Source organism: Myotis daubentonii, chromosome 15 (genome assembly GCF_963259705.1).
Source record: "Myotis daubentonii chromosome 15, mMyoDau2.1, whole genome shotgun sequence".
Taxonomy (NCBI): Eukaryota; Metazoa; Chordata; class Mammalia; order Chiroptera; family Vespertilionidae; genus Myotis; species Myotis daubentonii.
Genome location: NC_081854.1, coordinates 21,305,145 through 21,321,065, shown reverse-complemented (window position 1 = coordinate 21,321,065; position 15,921 = coordinate 21,305,145). Strand labels below are relative to the sequence as shown.

General features: G+C 51.0%; 1 protein-coding gene and 1 pseudogene across 1 annotated transcript; one reads left to right on the top strand and one right to left on the bottom strand.

The window, feature by feature from the left end:
- Positions 1-3,593: 3,593 nt before the first annotated feature.
- On the top strand, positions 3,594-7,732 carry LOC132217185 (protein MEMO1-like; annotated as a pseudogene).
- A 2,386-nt stretch (positions 7,733-10,118) lies between these two features.
- Positions 10,119-12,562, bottom strand: LGALS7 (galectin 7). The gene is made up of 4 exons (XM_059666646.1): positions 12,400-12,562; positions 11,911-11,999; positions 10,957-11,158; positions 10,119-10,301 (listed from the first exon to the last, which is right to left on the bottom strand). Exons 1-4 carry the CDS (start codon positions 12,412-12,414, stop codon positions 10,188-10,190), a joined length of 420 nt encoding a protein of 139 aa, XP_059522629.1. The 5' UTR covers positions 12,415-12,562; the 3' UTR covers positions 10,119-10,187.
- Between the last annotated feature and the right edge of the window lie 3,359 nt (positions 12,563-15,921).

Genomic DNA, 15,921 nt, shown 5'->3' with positions numbered 1-15,921 from the left:
ACTCCTCTGGTATATTGTTGAATCCCTGTAAATTATTCTTTATTTCAGTTAGTGTATGCTTAATTTTTGACTGGTCCTTTTTTATATCTTTGACTTTCTCACTAAGATCCTTGAAAGTCTCATGAGGATCCTTGAGTAACTTTATAGCCATGGTTTTGAACTGTGTATCCAAAAGTTTGCTTGCTTCCATTTCTTTCATTTCTGATGTGTTTCTTTGTCTCCCCATTTTGGCTGCTTCCTTGTGTTTGTTTCTATGTATTAGGTAGAGCTGCTATGTCCCCTGGAATTGGTAGAATGCCCAGCTCAGGTGTCTGAGCCACTGGGCCCTATAGGATACAGTCTGTGTCCTATAGGGCCCAGTGGCTCAGACACCTGAGCTGAGCATTCCAGGTGAGTCCCTGTGTGGGCTATGTGCACAGTCATAATTGAGCATCACTGGGAGGAATTGACCTCCAGGCCAATTGGCTGTGAGGACCAGCTGAGGCTACATGGGAGAGTTGCTGCACAGGAAACACCCCTATGGATCAGGACTTGCATCAGCGAGTCTTTGGTGCTCACTGAGTCTGACCATTGAGTGTCACTTGTGGATGTGTAGGGTTGTAATCTGCTATGCTCTGAAGCTGTTCAGTGGGTACATTGGTTCTAGAGCCTCCAGGGAGATGCAAAGTCAGCCACTGCCTAGGGCCACCCTGCAGGAGCTACTTGTATGGGGCTTGGAGGTGCCCAGGCAAGGCCCAGCTGTGAAACAAGGCAAGCTGGTGCTAATGCAGGGTCTTGGGCCTTATATTGATAAGGGCATGCTGACCCAGCTGAAGCTTGTTTGAGAGATTTTAGCAATGTCTGAAGCCTGACCAAGGACAGGCTATTCATATGCAAAAGTCACTGCAAACAGATTGGGCGGGGTTATAAATTGGATGAGGCAGGCTCTCAGGGAATCACCAGGAAAGAGCAAATAGATATGGCTGACATTCAGCCCTGTGACCAGGGAGGTCTCAGCATGGAACAATGACCCCTGCAAGTACCTCCATCTGGAAGAATGCCGCCCCAATTTCCTGCCCTGATGCCAGACAATCCAGTTCCTCCTCATATGTGTCTGGGTCCCCCAGAGCCTCGCCTTGGTGTTGGAGCTCAGAGGAAGCGGGACCTTGTGTGTGTTGGTCCTTTAAAAGGAACACCTGAGTCTCCAGCAACCTCTGTGTCACTGAGCCCCAATCCCCACTGAGCCCATAGTTATGAGGACTTCACTTCCCAGCTCTGGGAGCCTAGACTGGGGGTCTGGTGTGGGGCTAGGATGCCGGGAGCCGGTCCATGCTTGCTGTTTCAAGGGACCTGGCATATATGGCATACTTTTCTTAAAATGTTTGCTCACCTTCTTGGCACTATGTGTTTTAACCAAGGTCACCTCTCCGAGAAAGGTTGAATCCCCAGGTAGGGATTTTCCCCTGAAGTTAGGGAGGGAATAAAACCCCTTAACTAAGTGCCAGGCGGGTAGTTAATCACTACAAACAATCATGCTTAAGCTACATAATCTTTACTCCCTGGAATGGAGATAAGAAACGCCCTAACCTTTGTAATAGAGATTGATAGGATTGAATCAACTGGTATAAATACAGATGTAACAAGACAGCAAGAGACAGAACTGAGAACACAGGGCTTGGAAGACAGGACCAAGAGAGACAGAGCCTAGGCACAGAACCTACACAGAACGTTCTCTAGAAACAGAAGAACTTCGCTGGAGAGAGCATGCCGGAGGATCCTGGACAGGGACTGGCCTCGGAGCCTGGAGGCGGAGCCTGGCGAGAGAGCATGGCAGGGGATCCTGGACTGAACCTGACTGCGGAGATTGGCAGGAGAGCCTGACTAGAACCTGGTGACTGAACCTGACTGGAGATCCTAGGCAGAACCTCTCTGGAGATCCAGACCAGAACTTGGCTGGAGATCCTGACTGGAGATCCTGGCTAGGCTGCTGATCAACTGAACGCTGTCTCCGTGTCATTCCTTCTTCGCCGACTCCGTCCACACATTTGGGGACCCCTGGACCTGCTGGGGTTGGACCCCGGCATATGGCGCCCGAACAGGGACCCCTAGGTAAGCGCCCCGCACTCGGGATGGATCGGACTCCACTGTAGGAATAGGGTGGATAGTCTTCGCCGACTCCGTCCACACCTTTGGGAACCCCTGGAACAGGATTCCCCTAGGTAAGCTCCCCCCCATTGAGAACCCCCACACTCGGGACGGATAGGACTCCACCAGGGTGCTACAGACCCCCCTATAGAGGATAATTAGGGTAAGAAGGTGGATAGTACAGAACTTAGATTGAGAAGATGTGCCATACTGAGTCCAAAGAAAGAAGACTCTGTATTGATCTTTACATTAAGAAGATGTGCCATACTGAGTCTAAAGAAAAAAGACTCCGTATTGATCTTTTAACACATATGCTTGCTAGCAGAGGAGTTAAGGTTACTCCCAGTCAGATGGAACATTTTATACAAGAAATATGTCCATGCTTTTCTGAGGAAGGAAAGGTGCCGGAAAGGTAAATGTAATGGCATGGGAGAAGGTAGGCCCAAGGAGCCTTATCCTTAACCCCACTGCAGCCTTTCTACCCCGGGAAAGTGCAGGATTGGCAAGCTCTCCCTGGGGTGATAGATCAGGACTCAGATAATAGCGGAAAGCGCCAATCCTATTCTTAAAATGTACATAAGAGAGCATTTGAGGTTTTTCTTTTTAATGCCTGCTTTTAAAAAATAAAAAAGGGGGAATTTGCCGGGAGCTGGTCCATCCTTGCTGTTTCAAGGGCCTGGCATATATGGAATACTGTTCTTAATATGTTTGCTCACCTTCTTGGCACTATGTGTTTTAACCAAGGTCACCTCTCCGAGAAAGGTTGTTTCCCCAGGTAGGGATTTTCCCCTGAAGTTAGGGAGGGAATAAAACCCCTTAACTAAGTGCCAGGTGGGTAGTTAATCAATTTAACTACAAACAATCATGCTTAAGCTACATAATCTTTACTCCCTGGAATGGAGATAAGAAACGCCCTAACCTTTGTAATAGAGATTGATAGGATTGAATCAACTGGTATAAATACAGATGTAACAAGACAGCAAGAGACAGAACTGAGAACACAGGGCTTGGAAGACAGGACCAAGAGAGACAGAGCCTAGGCACAGAACCTACACAGAACGTTCTCTAAAAACAGAAGAACTTCGCTGGAGAGAGCATGCCGGAGGATCCTGGACAGGGACTGGCCTCGGAGCCTGGAGGCGGAGCCTGGCGAGAGAGCATGGCAGGGGATCCTGGACTGAACCTGACTGCGGAGATTGGCAGGAGAGCCTGACTAGAACCTGGTGACTGAACCTGACTGGAGAACCTGAGCAGAACCTCTCTGGAGATCGAGACCAGAACTTGGCTGGAGATCCTGGCTAGGCTGCTGATCAACTGAACCCTGTATCCGTGTCCTTCCTTCTTCGCCGACTCCGTCCACACATTTGGGGACCCCTGGACCTGCTGGGGTTGGACCCCGGCACTAGGACCCCTTGCTCCTCATAGGTGCCTCCACAGAGATGATCTTCCTCCCGATTAAAACGCCAAACATGGGTATCGGTACAGCCAGTTCCACGCCTCCACCCCTCCTACCAGTCTCAGAGTGCTTTCTTCTTTACTTCTCTAGTTGTAGGACTTCCACTCTGCTAGCTTTAAGGTGGTTCTGGATGATGGTTGATTTGTATTTTAGTTGTAATTTTGATGTGGGTGTGGGAGGCAGCGATATCGGCATTTACTTCTGCCACAATTTTGGTTTTCTCTGCCTATAATAGTTTTTCTATAAAGAAGTCTGACCCTTCAGCCATGTCCTTCAAGATTTTCTTTATTCAGTTTTCCTTTAAAATCCATAAGAATTTTAAGATGGGTTTTTCTATTTTGGCAAAAAGTCATTATTAACATTTTAAGAATAGTGTCTCCCAGCCCATTAAAATGAAATGTCTTTTCATCTATTTATGTCTTTAATGTCTTTCAGCAATTTTTTCTTATTTTCATTGTACGTCTTTCACCTCCTTGATTAATTTCTAAGTAGTTTATTCTTTTTGGTGCTATTATAAATGGACATTGTTTCCTTAATCTCATTTTCAAATTCTTCACTATTAATATTGGAAAATGCAATTGATTATTGTATGTTGACTACATATCCTAGACTTTGCAAAATTTGTTTAACAAGTTTTTTGTTTTAACAATTTTGGAGGGAATCTTTAGGGGATTCTATATATAAGGTCATATCATACATATATGATATAGATTAATACTATATATATTTTTAAGTGACAAATAAAAAGTTTTAAATACAGTGCAAACTTCAGTATTTTTCCTGAGCCATTTATGAATAAGTTGCCAATACACTGCCTCTTCACCTTCAAATACTTTACTCTATTTTGTTCAAAAAAGAGCATCTGGGCCACTGACTTCTCATTCACTCTCGTGCACCAGAGGTGGCACTGGTGCCAAGACATCCAACCACGAGGTCTGCCAGGAAGCCAATCACGCTGGAAATTGGTACACAGCCTCCAGACCGCAGCTGAATGTGCCACTAGGGGGTTGGCTTTCACAAGTACAGTCTACGAAAAGACCTGCTAGAGCATTGCTGCACCCATGCAGGATATACTACTGTGGGCTTTGTGCTACTCATGCTTATAAACAAGTGGATCCATCTATTACCCAGAGAATTTGCATTCTCAGGCCTTCTTGTCTTGTGCTCCTCTCTCCATGTGCACTTTCCAATGTGGATATATATAGAACACCTCTGTATGACCTTCATATTGACAAAAAGATTTACAAGGGCCCTGGCCAGACAGCTCAGTTGGTTAGAGCATCCACCAGCTATAACAAGATTGCAGGCTCGGGGAGAACCAAGATGGCGGCGTAAGGTACAGACCTGGGCGTGCTGCCTCCCACAACAACATCGAGACTCCCAACTATAAAAGAAACAGCTATCATCCAGAACCATGGGGAAGCTGGCCCAGTGGAAGCTCTACAACTGGAAGGAAAGAAAGAAGAGCAGTGAGACTGAGTAGGATGTGCAGAGACACCAAGTACAGAGCCCAACCCAACAAACTACAGATTTCAACTCCCCGCATAGAAAGAAGAGCATTGAGACTGAGTAGAATGTGCAGAGGCTCCAAGAACGGAGGTACGGAATCGTGCGCCAGGCTGGCTGCAACTGGATGAGCATTTTTTTTCAACCAGAAGGGGATGTGGACTATCAAATCCACTGAACGTGGTTGGGGCGGGATACTAAGCTCCCAGACCCCTACAGGGAGAAGTGGGACGGCCTTGCAACAACCCGGAGAGCAAGAGTGGCTGTCTCGAGGAGCTCCTCCCTGGCTCACTGGCACTTGGGGACGCGAGTCGCTGAGTTGCGGAGAGGCGAGTAGAAGCGGAGACGCCATTGCCCTTGGCCCTGCCCTGGTGAGTCGCCAGGAGCGGAGGGGCAGAGTTGCACGCCAGGTTGGCAACTGGATGCGCGGTTTTTTTTCAACCAGAAGGGGACGCGAACTATCAAATCCACTGAGCGTGGTTGGGCGGGATACTAAGCTCCCAGACCCCTACGGGGAGAAGCGGGATGGCCTTGCAACAACCCGGAGAGCGAGAGTGGCTGTCTCGCGGAGCTGCTCGCTGGCACTAGGGACGTGAGTCGCTGAGTCGCGGAGAGGTGAATAGACGCAGAAACACCATTGCCCTTGGCCCCGCCCTGGTGATTCCCGGGGACCCTGCCCTACTCAAATTACATCCTCAACCAAGCTGTGCTAGTGACACAAAGAGAACCACCAACGCTTTTGCAGGCCAGCCCAGCAGAATGCAGATTTCAACTCCTCGCATACTTAAGGGACACAATAAAGAAGCAGAATCAGGTTCAGAGGAAGCTGGAGCCAGACACGGCTGGGCCGGTGACGTGGAACCGCTGTACCAGCAAATGCACAGGCAGGCCCACCAAATCCAGTATCACATGGGACGCTGGGTAACAGCAGACAGGCAGTCTGTGCACTTGGTAGAAAATGAAATCCAAGCAAGCATACCAGATATTCAGCAACCAGGAACACCTGGAGATTTTGTCCAGCAAGGAGCTGCCCAACAAAGGACAGAATGCCAAACTTCATGTCGCTGAGACAGCCCCCGTGAGGCTGAGGCGACCCCCGCAGGGCCAAGGTGGTCCCCGAGAGGCTGGGACAGCCTTGGTGGGGGTAGGACGGCCCCGGTGGGGTTGACACGCCCCAATGAGGTTGAAACAGCCCTGGTGAGGTTGAAACGGGCCCGGTGAGGCAGAAATGGCCCTGGTGAGGTTGAGACAGCCCTGGTGAGGTTGCAACAGCCCCGGCGAGGTTGCAACTGCCTCGGCGAGGTTGAAACGGCCCCGGTGAGGTTTAAACGGCCCCAGTGAGGCTGAAGCGGCCCATGTGAGGTTGAGACGGCCCATGTGAGGCTGAGACGGCCCATGTGAGGCTGAGACAGCCCCAGTGAGGTCAAGACGGCCCTGGTGGGGTTGAAACAGCCCCAGTGAGATTGGGACGGCCCCCGTGAGGCTGGGACGGCCCCTGTGAGGCTGGGACGGCCCCTGGGAAGCTGAGATAAATACCACATGAACTCACTCATTTATGGATAATAAGAAACATTATAGACTGATGAACAAAAATGGATACAAAGGCAGAGCAGCATTGAGCAGAATGTCAAACTACAGTGGGAACCCTGGGGAGGGTTGGGGGGAGTAGGAGATCAACCGAAGGACTTATATGCATGCATATGAGAATAACTAATGGACACAAGACACTGGGGGGTGGGGGAAGCCGGGGGAATGTCAAGGGGGAGAAAAAAGGAGACATGTGTAATACTCTTTGTGATACTTTAAGAAAGAAAATAAAAAGATTGCAGGCTCGATTCTGGTCAAGAATCAACCAATGAATTCATTAATAAGTGGAACAAAATTAATGTCTTTCTCTCTCTCTCCCTCCCCCTCTTCTCTGTAAATAAATAAATAAAATCAATAAATAAAGATTTAGCCCTGGCCAGTGTGCCTCAGTTGGTTGAGCATCCTCCAGTACACTGAAAGGTTGCTGGTTTGATTGCCAGTCAAGCCACATGTCCAGATTGTGGGTTTGGTTCCTGGTCAGGGTCCATACAGGAGGCCACTGGTTGATGTTTCTCTCTCTCTCTCTCTCAAAATCAATTTTTAAAAAATGAAGTTTGTCTTCTATTAAAATACACATATGGAACTATGGAAGACAGGAATGTTTGAACGCATGTCTCTGCAGACAGATGAAGGAAAACACAGTGTTGAAATGCATTTACCTTACATAGCTAAAGCCATGAAAAGCTATAAGGATGAGTTTACCATTATTTCTATCCTGGTTGGAGCTCTGAGTGAGTCTAAAGGATGGAATTTGGAAAACTTTTCAGTAAATATCTAGTGGATCCTGGTAATCTCTTCGTGGTTTCTTCTGATTTCTGCCATTTGAGTCAAAGTTTCCATTACAGTTACTATAATGAATCCCAGAAGGAGACTTATGGAGTCATTGAACATCTACATAAAATTGATATGAATATAATAAAACAATTAGACCCTGTATCTTTTAGCAATTACTTGAAGAAATACAATAAAACTATATGCGCAAAACATCCCATTGGGGTGCTATTGAATGCTATCACAGAGCTCCAAAAGAATGGAATCAACATGATCTTTTTCTTTTGAATTATGCCAGTCAAGTCAGTGTGGAAACTGGTGAGTTATGCTGCTGGAGCACTCACAGTCCACCGAAGCTCTGATTCCTCAGGGATGCCATCTGCACATACTCGTACTGTTCCAGGTCTCAGCCTAACCCTTACCAAGATTCTGGTCCTGGTTTGGGGGATTCTGGAACCTCAAACCAATAGAATTTTCTTCTTTTCTAATAGGTGTAGGTCTTCTTTAATTTCAACTCATTAAAAAATACTTTATAGTTTAAGGCAAGGGAAGGAAGACTGGCATGGAATATTTTTATTTTTGAAAAATGGCAATGTGCCCAGCTGGTGTGGCTCAGCGATTGCGTGTCAATCCAGCAACCAAGAGGTAGCCAGTTTGATTCCAAATCAGGGCACATTCCTAGGTTGTGGGCTCCATCCCCAGTAGGGATGCATATAGGAGACAGACGATCGATGATGTTTCTCATCGATGTTTCTATCTCTCTATCCCTCTCCCTTCCTCTCTCTCTAAAAATCAGTAAAAACATATTTTTAAAATAGTGTTGAATGCAAACTGTAATATAAAATAAAATAATTTTTTAAAAAATCAATTAAAAAACATATTTAAAAAATGGCAATGTAATGGCCCAGTTGTGGCAGTTTAAAAAAAATAACCTGTATTTGCCAATACCCTGAATTTGCATTCTGCAACTTATGCATGTATATTCTGCTTTCAAAATAGTTTTGCAAATTGTACACAAACTCAAAAGGTGGGAGCTTTTTAATAATGAAATTGCATTTATAAATTACCTGTATTAGAATATAATAAATCTCCAGTTATAGTCAATTACTCCCATGTTGTGCAACAGATAACCTTCTATTTTAGTTGCTAATAAAGGGCTACACAACTCAAAAGAAAGAAAATAATATTCTGCACTATATACACGGTAAAACAGAGGTGAAAATGGGAAATTAACACATAGGTCACTACATAATCACTATCTGAAATTTGTACTGTATGGATGTTATTTTTACAAATTTATTTCAATGTTCAAAAACTACATGACACAGACAAACTAAAAATTAATTCACATAACCATGATTCCTGAGTACCAGGGAATGCCAGACTTTCTCAGGTTTCCTACTGAACAAGGGGGACCCCTCACTCCAACTGCCCACCCAGAAAAATATTCAGAAGGGAGGGCGGTACAGGTGGAGGCTCGCAAAGGGCATGGAAAGTTCCGGTCCTGAAAGGGCTCCAGCCGCTCCCAGGCTTGGGAGTCCCACAGGATTTTGCCCTCCTCCGCAGGGAAACCCAGGTAAAACAGGCTCCTGCAGATGGCTAAGATGGCCCTGGCCGGTTTGCTCAGTGGATAGTCTCAGCCTCCGGACTGAAGGGTCCAGGTTCGGTTCCGGGGTCAGGGCCACGCCCAGGTTGCGGGCTCTATTCCCAGTAGGGGGACAGGCAGCCAATCAATGATTCTGTTATCATGGATCTCTCTCTCTCTCTCTCTCTCTCTCTCTCTCTCTCTCTCTCTCTCTCCCTCTCTGAAATGAATAAAAATACAAACAAATAAACAAAAAGATTGCAATATCCCGAGCGGCCAAGAGGGGATGACAAGTCACTAGCTTCCCGAGGCGCCAGGCCTAGGGCGTATCGTGCTACAGCGGGACTCCCGGGGTTCCATCCACAGCCAATCCGAGAGCCTCTGGGAGGTTGAGGGGCCCAGGACGCTGGCGTGGTCCCGGCTACCCCCATCCTAAAGGCCACTTGGTGGTTACCCAGCGACCCCCCCCACACACACACACCTTATAATCACCCCCTTGGAGGTCGGGGTGAGCTGAGCGAACGCTTCCCTTCCCCTCCAAGAGCCACGTAAGAGAACCGAGGGGGAGAAGTGTGGGCATGGGGCCCACCCCCGGACCCAGGAGCTCAGCCTATTGCGTCCCCGCCCACTCCGGAGGGAACCTGCACTTAGGTACGCGTCTGCCCCGGGGCGCTCGCGGGTGGGGGATTGTCCCGATGGGAGGCCAGCGACGCCCCATCTGCTCTCCAGCCCCGCCACGCCCGAATGCCTCCAGGCACCCAGAGGCCAGGGAAGCACCGAGAGGTGGGGTCCAGAGGGTAGGAGCGGAGAGCTGATAGATTTCAAGTACCATCTCAGCGGTCCGGGCATTCAAGGACCAAGCCCGTGGTTTTACAGAGTGTGGCTGCCAGACCCGCAAACCCGCCCCTGCAGATCGCGACCCTCCCACGGCCATCAGAAGGCACCTGCCTCGCAGATCTGGCTTGGATCCGCCCCCGCCCCGCCCCCGCCCCTGCCTCAGCCTCCCCCGCGGTCGCGGTGCGCCCCCAGCCCGTGCGCTCCGATCTGAACTGCTTCCCGCCCTCGGGAAGGAAACACTGACACACACCGTGCAGGCGCCCAGATGAGGGGCGAAGACTTTATTGCCATCAGCTCCAGGCTCCAGGCTCCGGCGGCGGCTCAGAAGACCTTCACCGACTCCAGCTGCAGGTCCCCGCCCACCTCCAGCAGCCGCACGCGCGCCGGCGGGATGCGGTAGCGGAAGTGGTGGATCTCCGCGTCGCCCACCACCGCCTGCGGGGCCGGAAGGCGCTTCACTCAGGTTGCCGGGGCCACCGCGGGCTTCTTCCCACTCCCGCCCGCGCCCGGTGACCTCGGCAACCGCGGAACCCAGGGCCCCGACGGGAGGTGGGCGGATGTTCCTTCTAACCTAACCCCTTGTCCCGAGGGTGCCACGAGGGGCCAGTGGGCACCCGAGTGCTTTGTGGGTGTCGGAGTGCATGTTGTTAGCGCGGACCCGGCGGCCGCTGCCTCGCTCCGGACGCGCAGATTTAAAGTGGCGAGCGGCGGGGCGGTGGGGGGTCTGCAGCGACCGCTCCCTCCGGGACGTGTGCCTGTGCCCTGTCTCCCAGCCCATCCCCGCCCCTGTCACGGAGGCCCGACCTCAGGTGCCAATGAGCAGGGAGCGGGGTCTGGGGTGGAAGTGGGGCCAGCCTCTGCGGGGGTCACCCGCGCTCCGGGCACTACATTCTTGCTCGCTTTGCCCTTGTCCCTGCACATACGTGCCCTGCAGACGCCAGGAGCGGGCACCACGGGAGGGAGAGAGACTGAGGACACCTGCCCAGCTCTGTCCACGCCTTTGCTCCCCCCTCCACCAAGGGCCTGGCTGGCCTTGCCCAGCCCCAGGAGGGATGTGATCCCGGTGCCCATCCCTGTGGCAGAGACACACCTTGAAACCCTCTTCCGTGGCGATGAGGAGCACGTCGAAGGGCTGCCCGCGCTGAAAGGGAAGACCGTGGCCGCGCTCCTCCTGGCCCCAGCCGCCGCGCTCCTTGGTGTTGAAGACCACTGTGGACTCGTCCAGCCGGGGGTTGAAATGCAGCGCAGCCTCAGCGCCCTCCTCCTCGCTGCACAGCAGGTTCACGTGAAACCTGGGGAAGGGAAGGGGGTGGGGAGTGGCCAGGAGGAGATGTCAAGAGCCATGAAGCACCCAGACCAAGTTCCAAGGGCCAATGAATTAAGACTCGCCATTGAACAAACGCAAGTTTACAGGGACCTGAGTATGTCACACCCCACAGAGGGAGGGGCTGTGGACTGGTACAGGGAACCCAGATGCCAGGCAGGCCAAACAACTTGCTGCACACACATCACCCAGCAAGGACTGTGATGCTGTGGCCTGGGTTGCCTTCATTCCCACAGAGCCTGGGAGTTGGCAAGGAGTTGTGGTGCTGATGGCCAGGGTGCTCATGATTCCCAGGATGCCCCCGGTTCCCAGAGGGCTGGGAAGACTGCCAGGGACCCAGTGGTCACAGGCACCCAAGTCCCAGGAAGCCATACAATTGATTGCTTAGGCTCTCGGATGCCCAGGATGCATCCAATCACAGGACACACTCCCAGAGTTCCTGGTGACTCCGTTTGGAGGTCCTAGAACTATAGGTAGGAGGCCTGAAATGGTCTTGGAACCCACAGATTCTTAGGGACCCGCCTCCAAAATCAGGGGACACATTTGTGGGAACACCAGATTCCAAAGGTTGGTAATGGCCTGGGGATTCCAAACCCTGGTGGGCAAAGGTGGCCCTGGGGCCCTCACCTCTGGGCTGTAAGAAGTCAGAGCCAGCTGGGCTGAGGCCTCCGCGCATCCCCACCCCTTACCTCTGGAAACTGGGTCCCACTGGAGTCTCACCTGCGAGCCTTGTCGGGGACAACACCACGAATTCTCATCACGGTGCCCACTCTGACACCCTCGGGCAACGAGGTCTTGTGTGGCACGTTCTGCAAGAGTCCGAGTGGGAGGGCATGAGTGAACCGGGGTACCAAGGGGGTGAGACAGATGGGTCACCCCAGGTAGCAAACCACCAGGACCCAGACCAGCACAATCAGAGAGGAGAAAGGCACAGAGGGAAGCAGAGAGTCAGACACAGAGTTGTTAAGGGAAGCACTCAGGATTAACAGAAAAATATTCAGGGAGAGAAGCCAAGGGGACATGGGAGCATCGGGATGGGGATGGGTGGGTCCCCCCAAAAGGCAGCCTCCGGACACTTCACAGCACAGCTGACCGACCACCCACTTTCTCCTCTGAAACAGCAGACTTCAGGCAGGCCCCAGCCCCTCCCCTAGGCTGGTGCAACCTTGGGTCCAAGGCCCCCCAACCCTCAGACCCTAGAACACTCACAGAGCTCCCTGCCATGGCTGGGACGGTGGGACAGACAATGGTGGTGTCAGGAATGGCTGCTGGGACCTTAAGTTGAAAGCAGGTGTGGCTGGGCCTGATGACTCACCCCATGTCTTTCCAAATCCACCACCCACACCTGGCACAGACCCTGGCCCTGGGGCCAGGGTGGCCCAGCACCCTCTTCCTGGGGCCTCTCACCCTTCCCTCCATCCAGGCCCTTTTCCAGCCGCCATAGCCCAACACTCTAGAGAAATCCAGGCTGGGAAGGGTGGGGTGGGGTGGGGGGAATGCTGAAAGGTGGCTCTGAAGTCAAGGAATAGGAAGGGTGGGGGAACTAGGCAGAAACCCCTCCTACAACCTAGCAGCCCTCCTACAGGTGAAGAGGCTGCTCCAGACGGAGAGTGGAAACTTTGGGTGGAGACAGCCAGACTCAGCACCTGGTCCACACCTCCCCCCCCACCCCCAGGCTTCCCAGGCACTCCCCACCCCCCTCACCACACAGGAGGCTCCCCAGGTGCTGGTGGAGCCAGTGCCTTGGGGACAGAGGATGGGCAGCTGCACTTAGGGGAAGGCGCCAAGCTCCCCGTTTGGTGGTGGAGAAAGCGCAGGCTTAGAGAGGGGCAGCCTCCCCCCAAAGGCCTCTCAGCCAGGAAGGGCCCTGCCTGAGCTGGAGTCCAGGGCTGTGTGCCAAGGGCATGTCATCAGACTTTAAACATCGAGGACAGTGGGCTTGAGGTTATAGTACCAACTGCTCAGGGTGGAGAGAGTCCATGATGGACTCCATGGCTCTTACCAATGAGGTGGCCATGTCTGGTCCCAGTCTACTGCTACTGTATCCCAATGGCACAGCTTCACCCAATTGCCTCATGGGATGCACATTTCTTCACAGGCTGCCAACCTGCAAGTCCAAGCTTGACTTTGGTGTTGGGCCAGATGAATTCAGTCTGCTATCAGCTTGGTTTCTGGTTTATTCCTGATAGCTCAGATGTGCGCACCCTTGATGATTCTTACTCATTTGTGGAGATTATCTTCACATCAGTGCTGGAAATACATTTTCGAGAGCATGGTTCTGCATTTTTAAATAAGTAGTGAATGTACTTATTCACAGTACTGTATTCTCAAGCTCTACTTCACACTCATAAGTCGTGCGGCTCTAACAGAATACTTCACCGAGTTTTGTCCAATACATAGGAGACCTGGGCAACCACCACCCCAATCCAGTTTCTTCCAGTCCCCGAAACAACGGCCCCCTCCACCTGCCCCAGGACACCATGTCACTGCTCAGCATTCAACAGCCTCCAAGTTCACTTGTCATGACATGAAGAAGAGCGGTGGCCAGCAGGCTGAGTGTGCCGGTTTCTGCAGCTCCTTCGGGAAAGAATTCTGCTGCTTGTACCCACGGTTGTTGTAGGAGTTGGAATCCCACGCTCTCAACGTCAGCTTCTTGGAGACTTCAGGCTGCTTTTGTTCACAGCGGAGATAATCCAGGGACTGCTTGGGTTTTGTAAATGAATTTTCAAATTAAAAAAAAAAATTCTAAAACCTGATGTTTTTCTTAATCGAGGAAGCCTTAAGTTCTATTTATAAATATATGAAGTAATCCTTATCTGTCGTGTGGGTTTTTTTTGCTTGATAAACTGATTTTGTTATACTTTTTTTACATATTTTAGGCTTCATGGGAATTTTGCTTTAGATTAATTTGACATATTTCTATTGTCCAAAAAAGTCTCCAAGTCATAATGAATTCTTGTAATTTCCACACTGTGGCTGTGAATACCTTTTGCTCCTCCTCTGCTTCTTCCTTTCCTTCCTCTGTTGGACTATTGGGCCCTACAGCCTTTAGGTGGGTGAGCAAGGGCTGCCTCCTTAGGGGGCAGCGCCCATGGGTCCTGAGGGGCCACCTTTACCCTGGGGGCTGCATCCAGCTGGGGTGTCAGAGGAGCAGGTAAGGAGCGGGCTGACCCTCAGGGTGTGGGGTTGGAGGGTAAGGAAGGAAGCACGAGAGGGGGTGCCCAGCCCTGAGCAGGGAAGAGGTTCAAGGGTGGGGCCCACTGAGTGGTACTTCACCCAGCAAGGCCAGGAGGGGGTCCCCTGGGGAAGAAGCACTGTGTGGGTGCAGGATGGCAGACCACTCATTGGAGGAGGTACAGATAGGGAAAAGGGGAAAGACCATGAATATGTGACCTTGGAGTGGAATTAGAGGACTACTTCTGAGCTAATGGTTTCATGAATTGGTCTTTACTTGGGGGTGGGGCCAACGTCTTTTCTAAATGAAGTTTTTATTATGTTAAAATATAAGTAATGGAATATTCACCTTGTAACCATTTTTGAATGGGCTATGGTTCACTCTGTGTGATTAAGTACTTTCATATTGTTCTGCAGCCATCCCACCATGCATCTCCAGCTGTTTCACCTTCCCCACCTCTGCTCTGTTCCCACTAAACTTAGTTCCCCACCCCTGTCCCAGGCCGTGGCAGACACCATTCTGCTTTCTGTCCTTGTGGATGTGACTACTCCAGGGACCTAGTATGGATAGAATCATACAGTAAATGCTCTGCTGTGACTGGTGAGTGTATATACAAACCCAAGCAGTCCCTGGATTATCTCCGCTGTGAACAAAAGCAGCCTGAAGTCTCCAAGAAGCTGACGTTGAGAGCGTGGGATTCCAACTCCTACAACAACCGTGGGTACAAGCAGCAGAATTCTTTCCCGAAGGAGCTGCAGAAACCGGCACACTCAGCCTGCTGGCCACCGCTCTTCTTCATGTCATGACAAGTGAACTTGGAGGCTGTTGAATGCTGAGCAGTGACATGGTGTCCTGGGGCAGGTGGAGGGGGCCGTTGTTTCGGGGACTGGAAGAAACTGGATTGGGGTGGTGGTTGCCCAGGTCTCCTATGTATTGGACAAAACTCGGTGAAGTATTCTGTTAGAGCCGCACGACTTATGAGTGTGAAGTAGAGCTTGAGAATACAGTACTGTGAATAAGTACATTCACTACTTATTTAAAAATGCAGAACCATGCTCTCGAAAATGTATTTCCAGCACTGATGTGAAGATAATCTCCACAAATGAGTAAGAATCATCAAGGGTGCGCACATCTGAGCTATCAGGAATAAACCAGAAACCAAGCTGATAGCAGACTGAATTCATCTGGCCCAACACCAAAGTCAAGCTTGGACTTGCAGGTTGGCAGCCTGTGAAGAAATGTGCATCCCATGAGGCAATTGGGTGAAGCTGTGCCATTGGGATACAGTAGCAGTAGACTGGGACCAGACATGGCCACCTCATTGGTAAGAGCCATGGAGTCCATCATGGACTCTCTCCACCCTGAGCAGTTGGTACTATAACCTCAAGCCCACTGTCCTCGATGTTTAAAGTCTGATGACATGCCCTTGGCACACAGCCCTGGACTCCAGCTCAGGCAGGGCCCTTCCTGGCTGAGAGGCCTTTGGGGGGAGGCTGCCCCTCTCTAAGCCTGCGCTTTCTCCACCACCAAACGGGGAGCTTGGCGCCTTCCCCTAA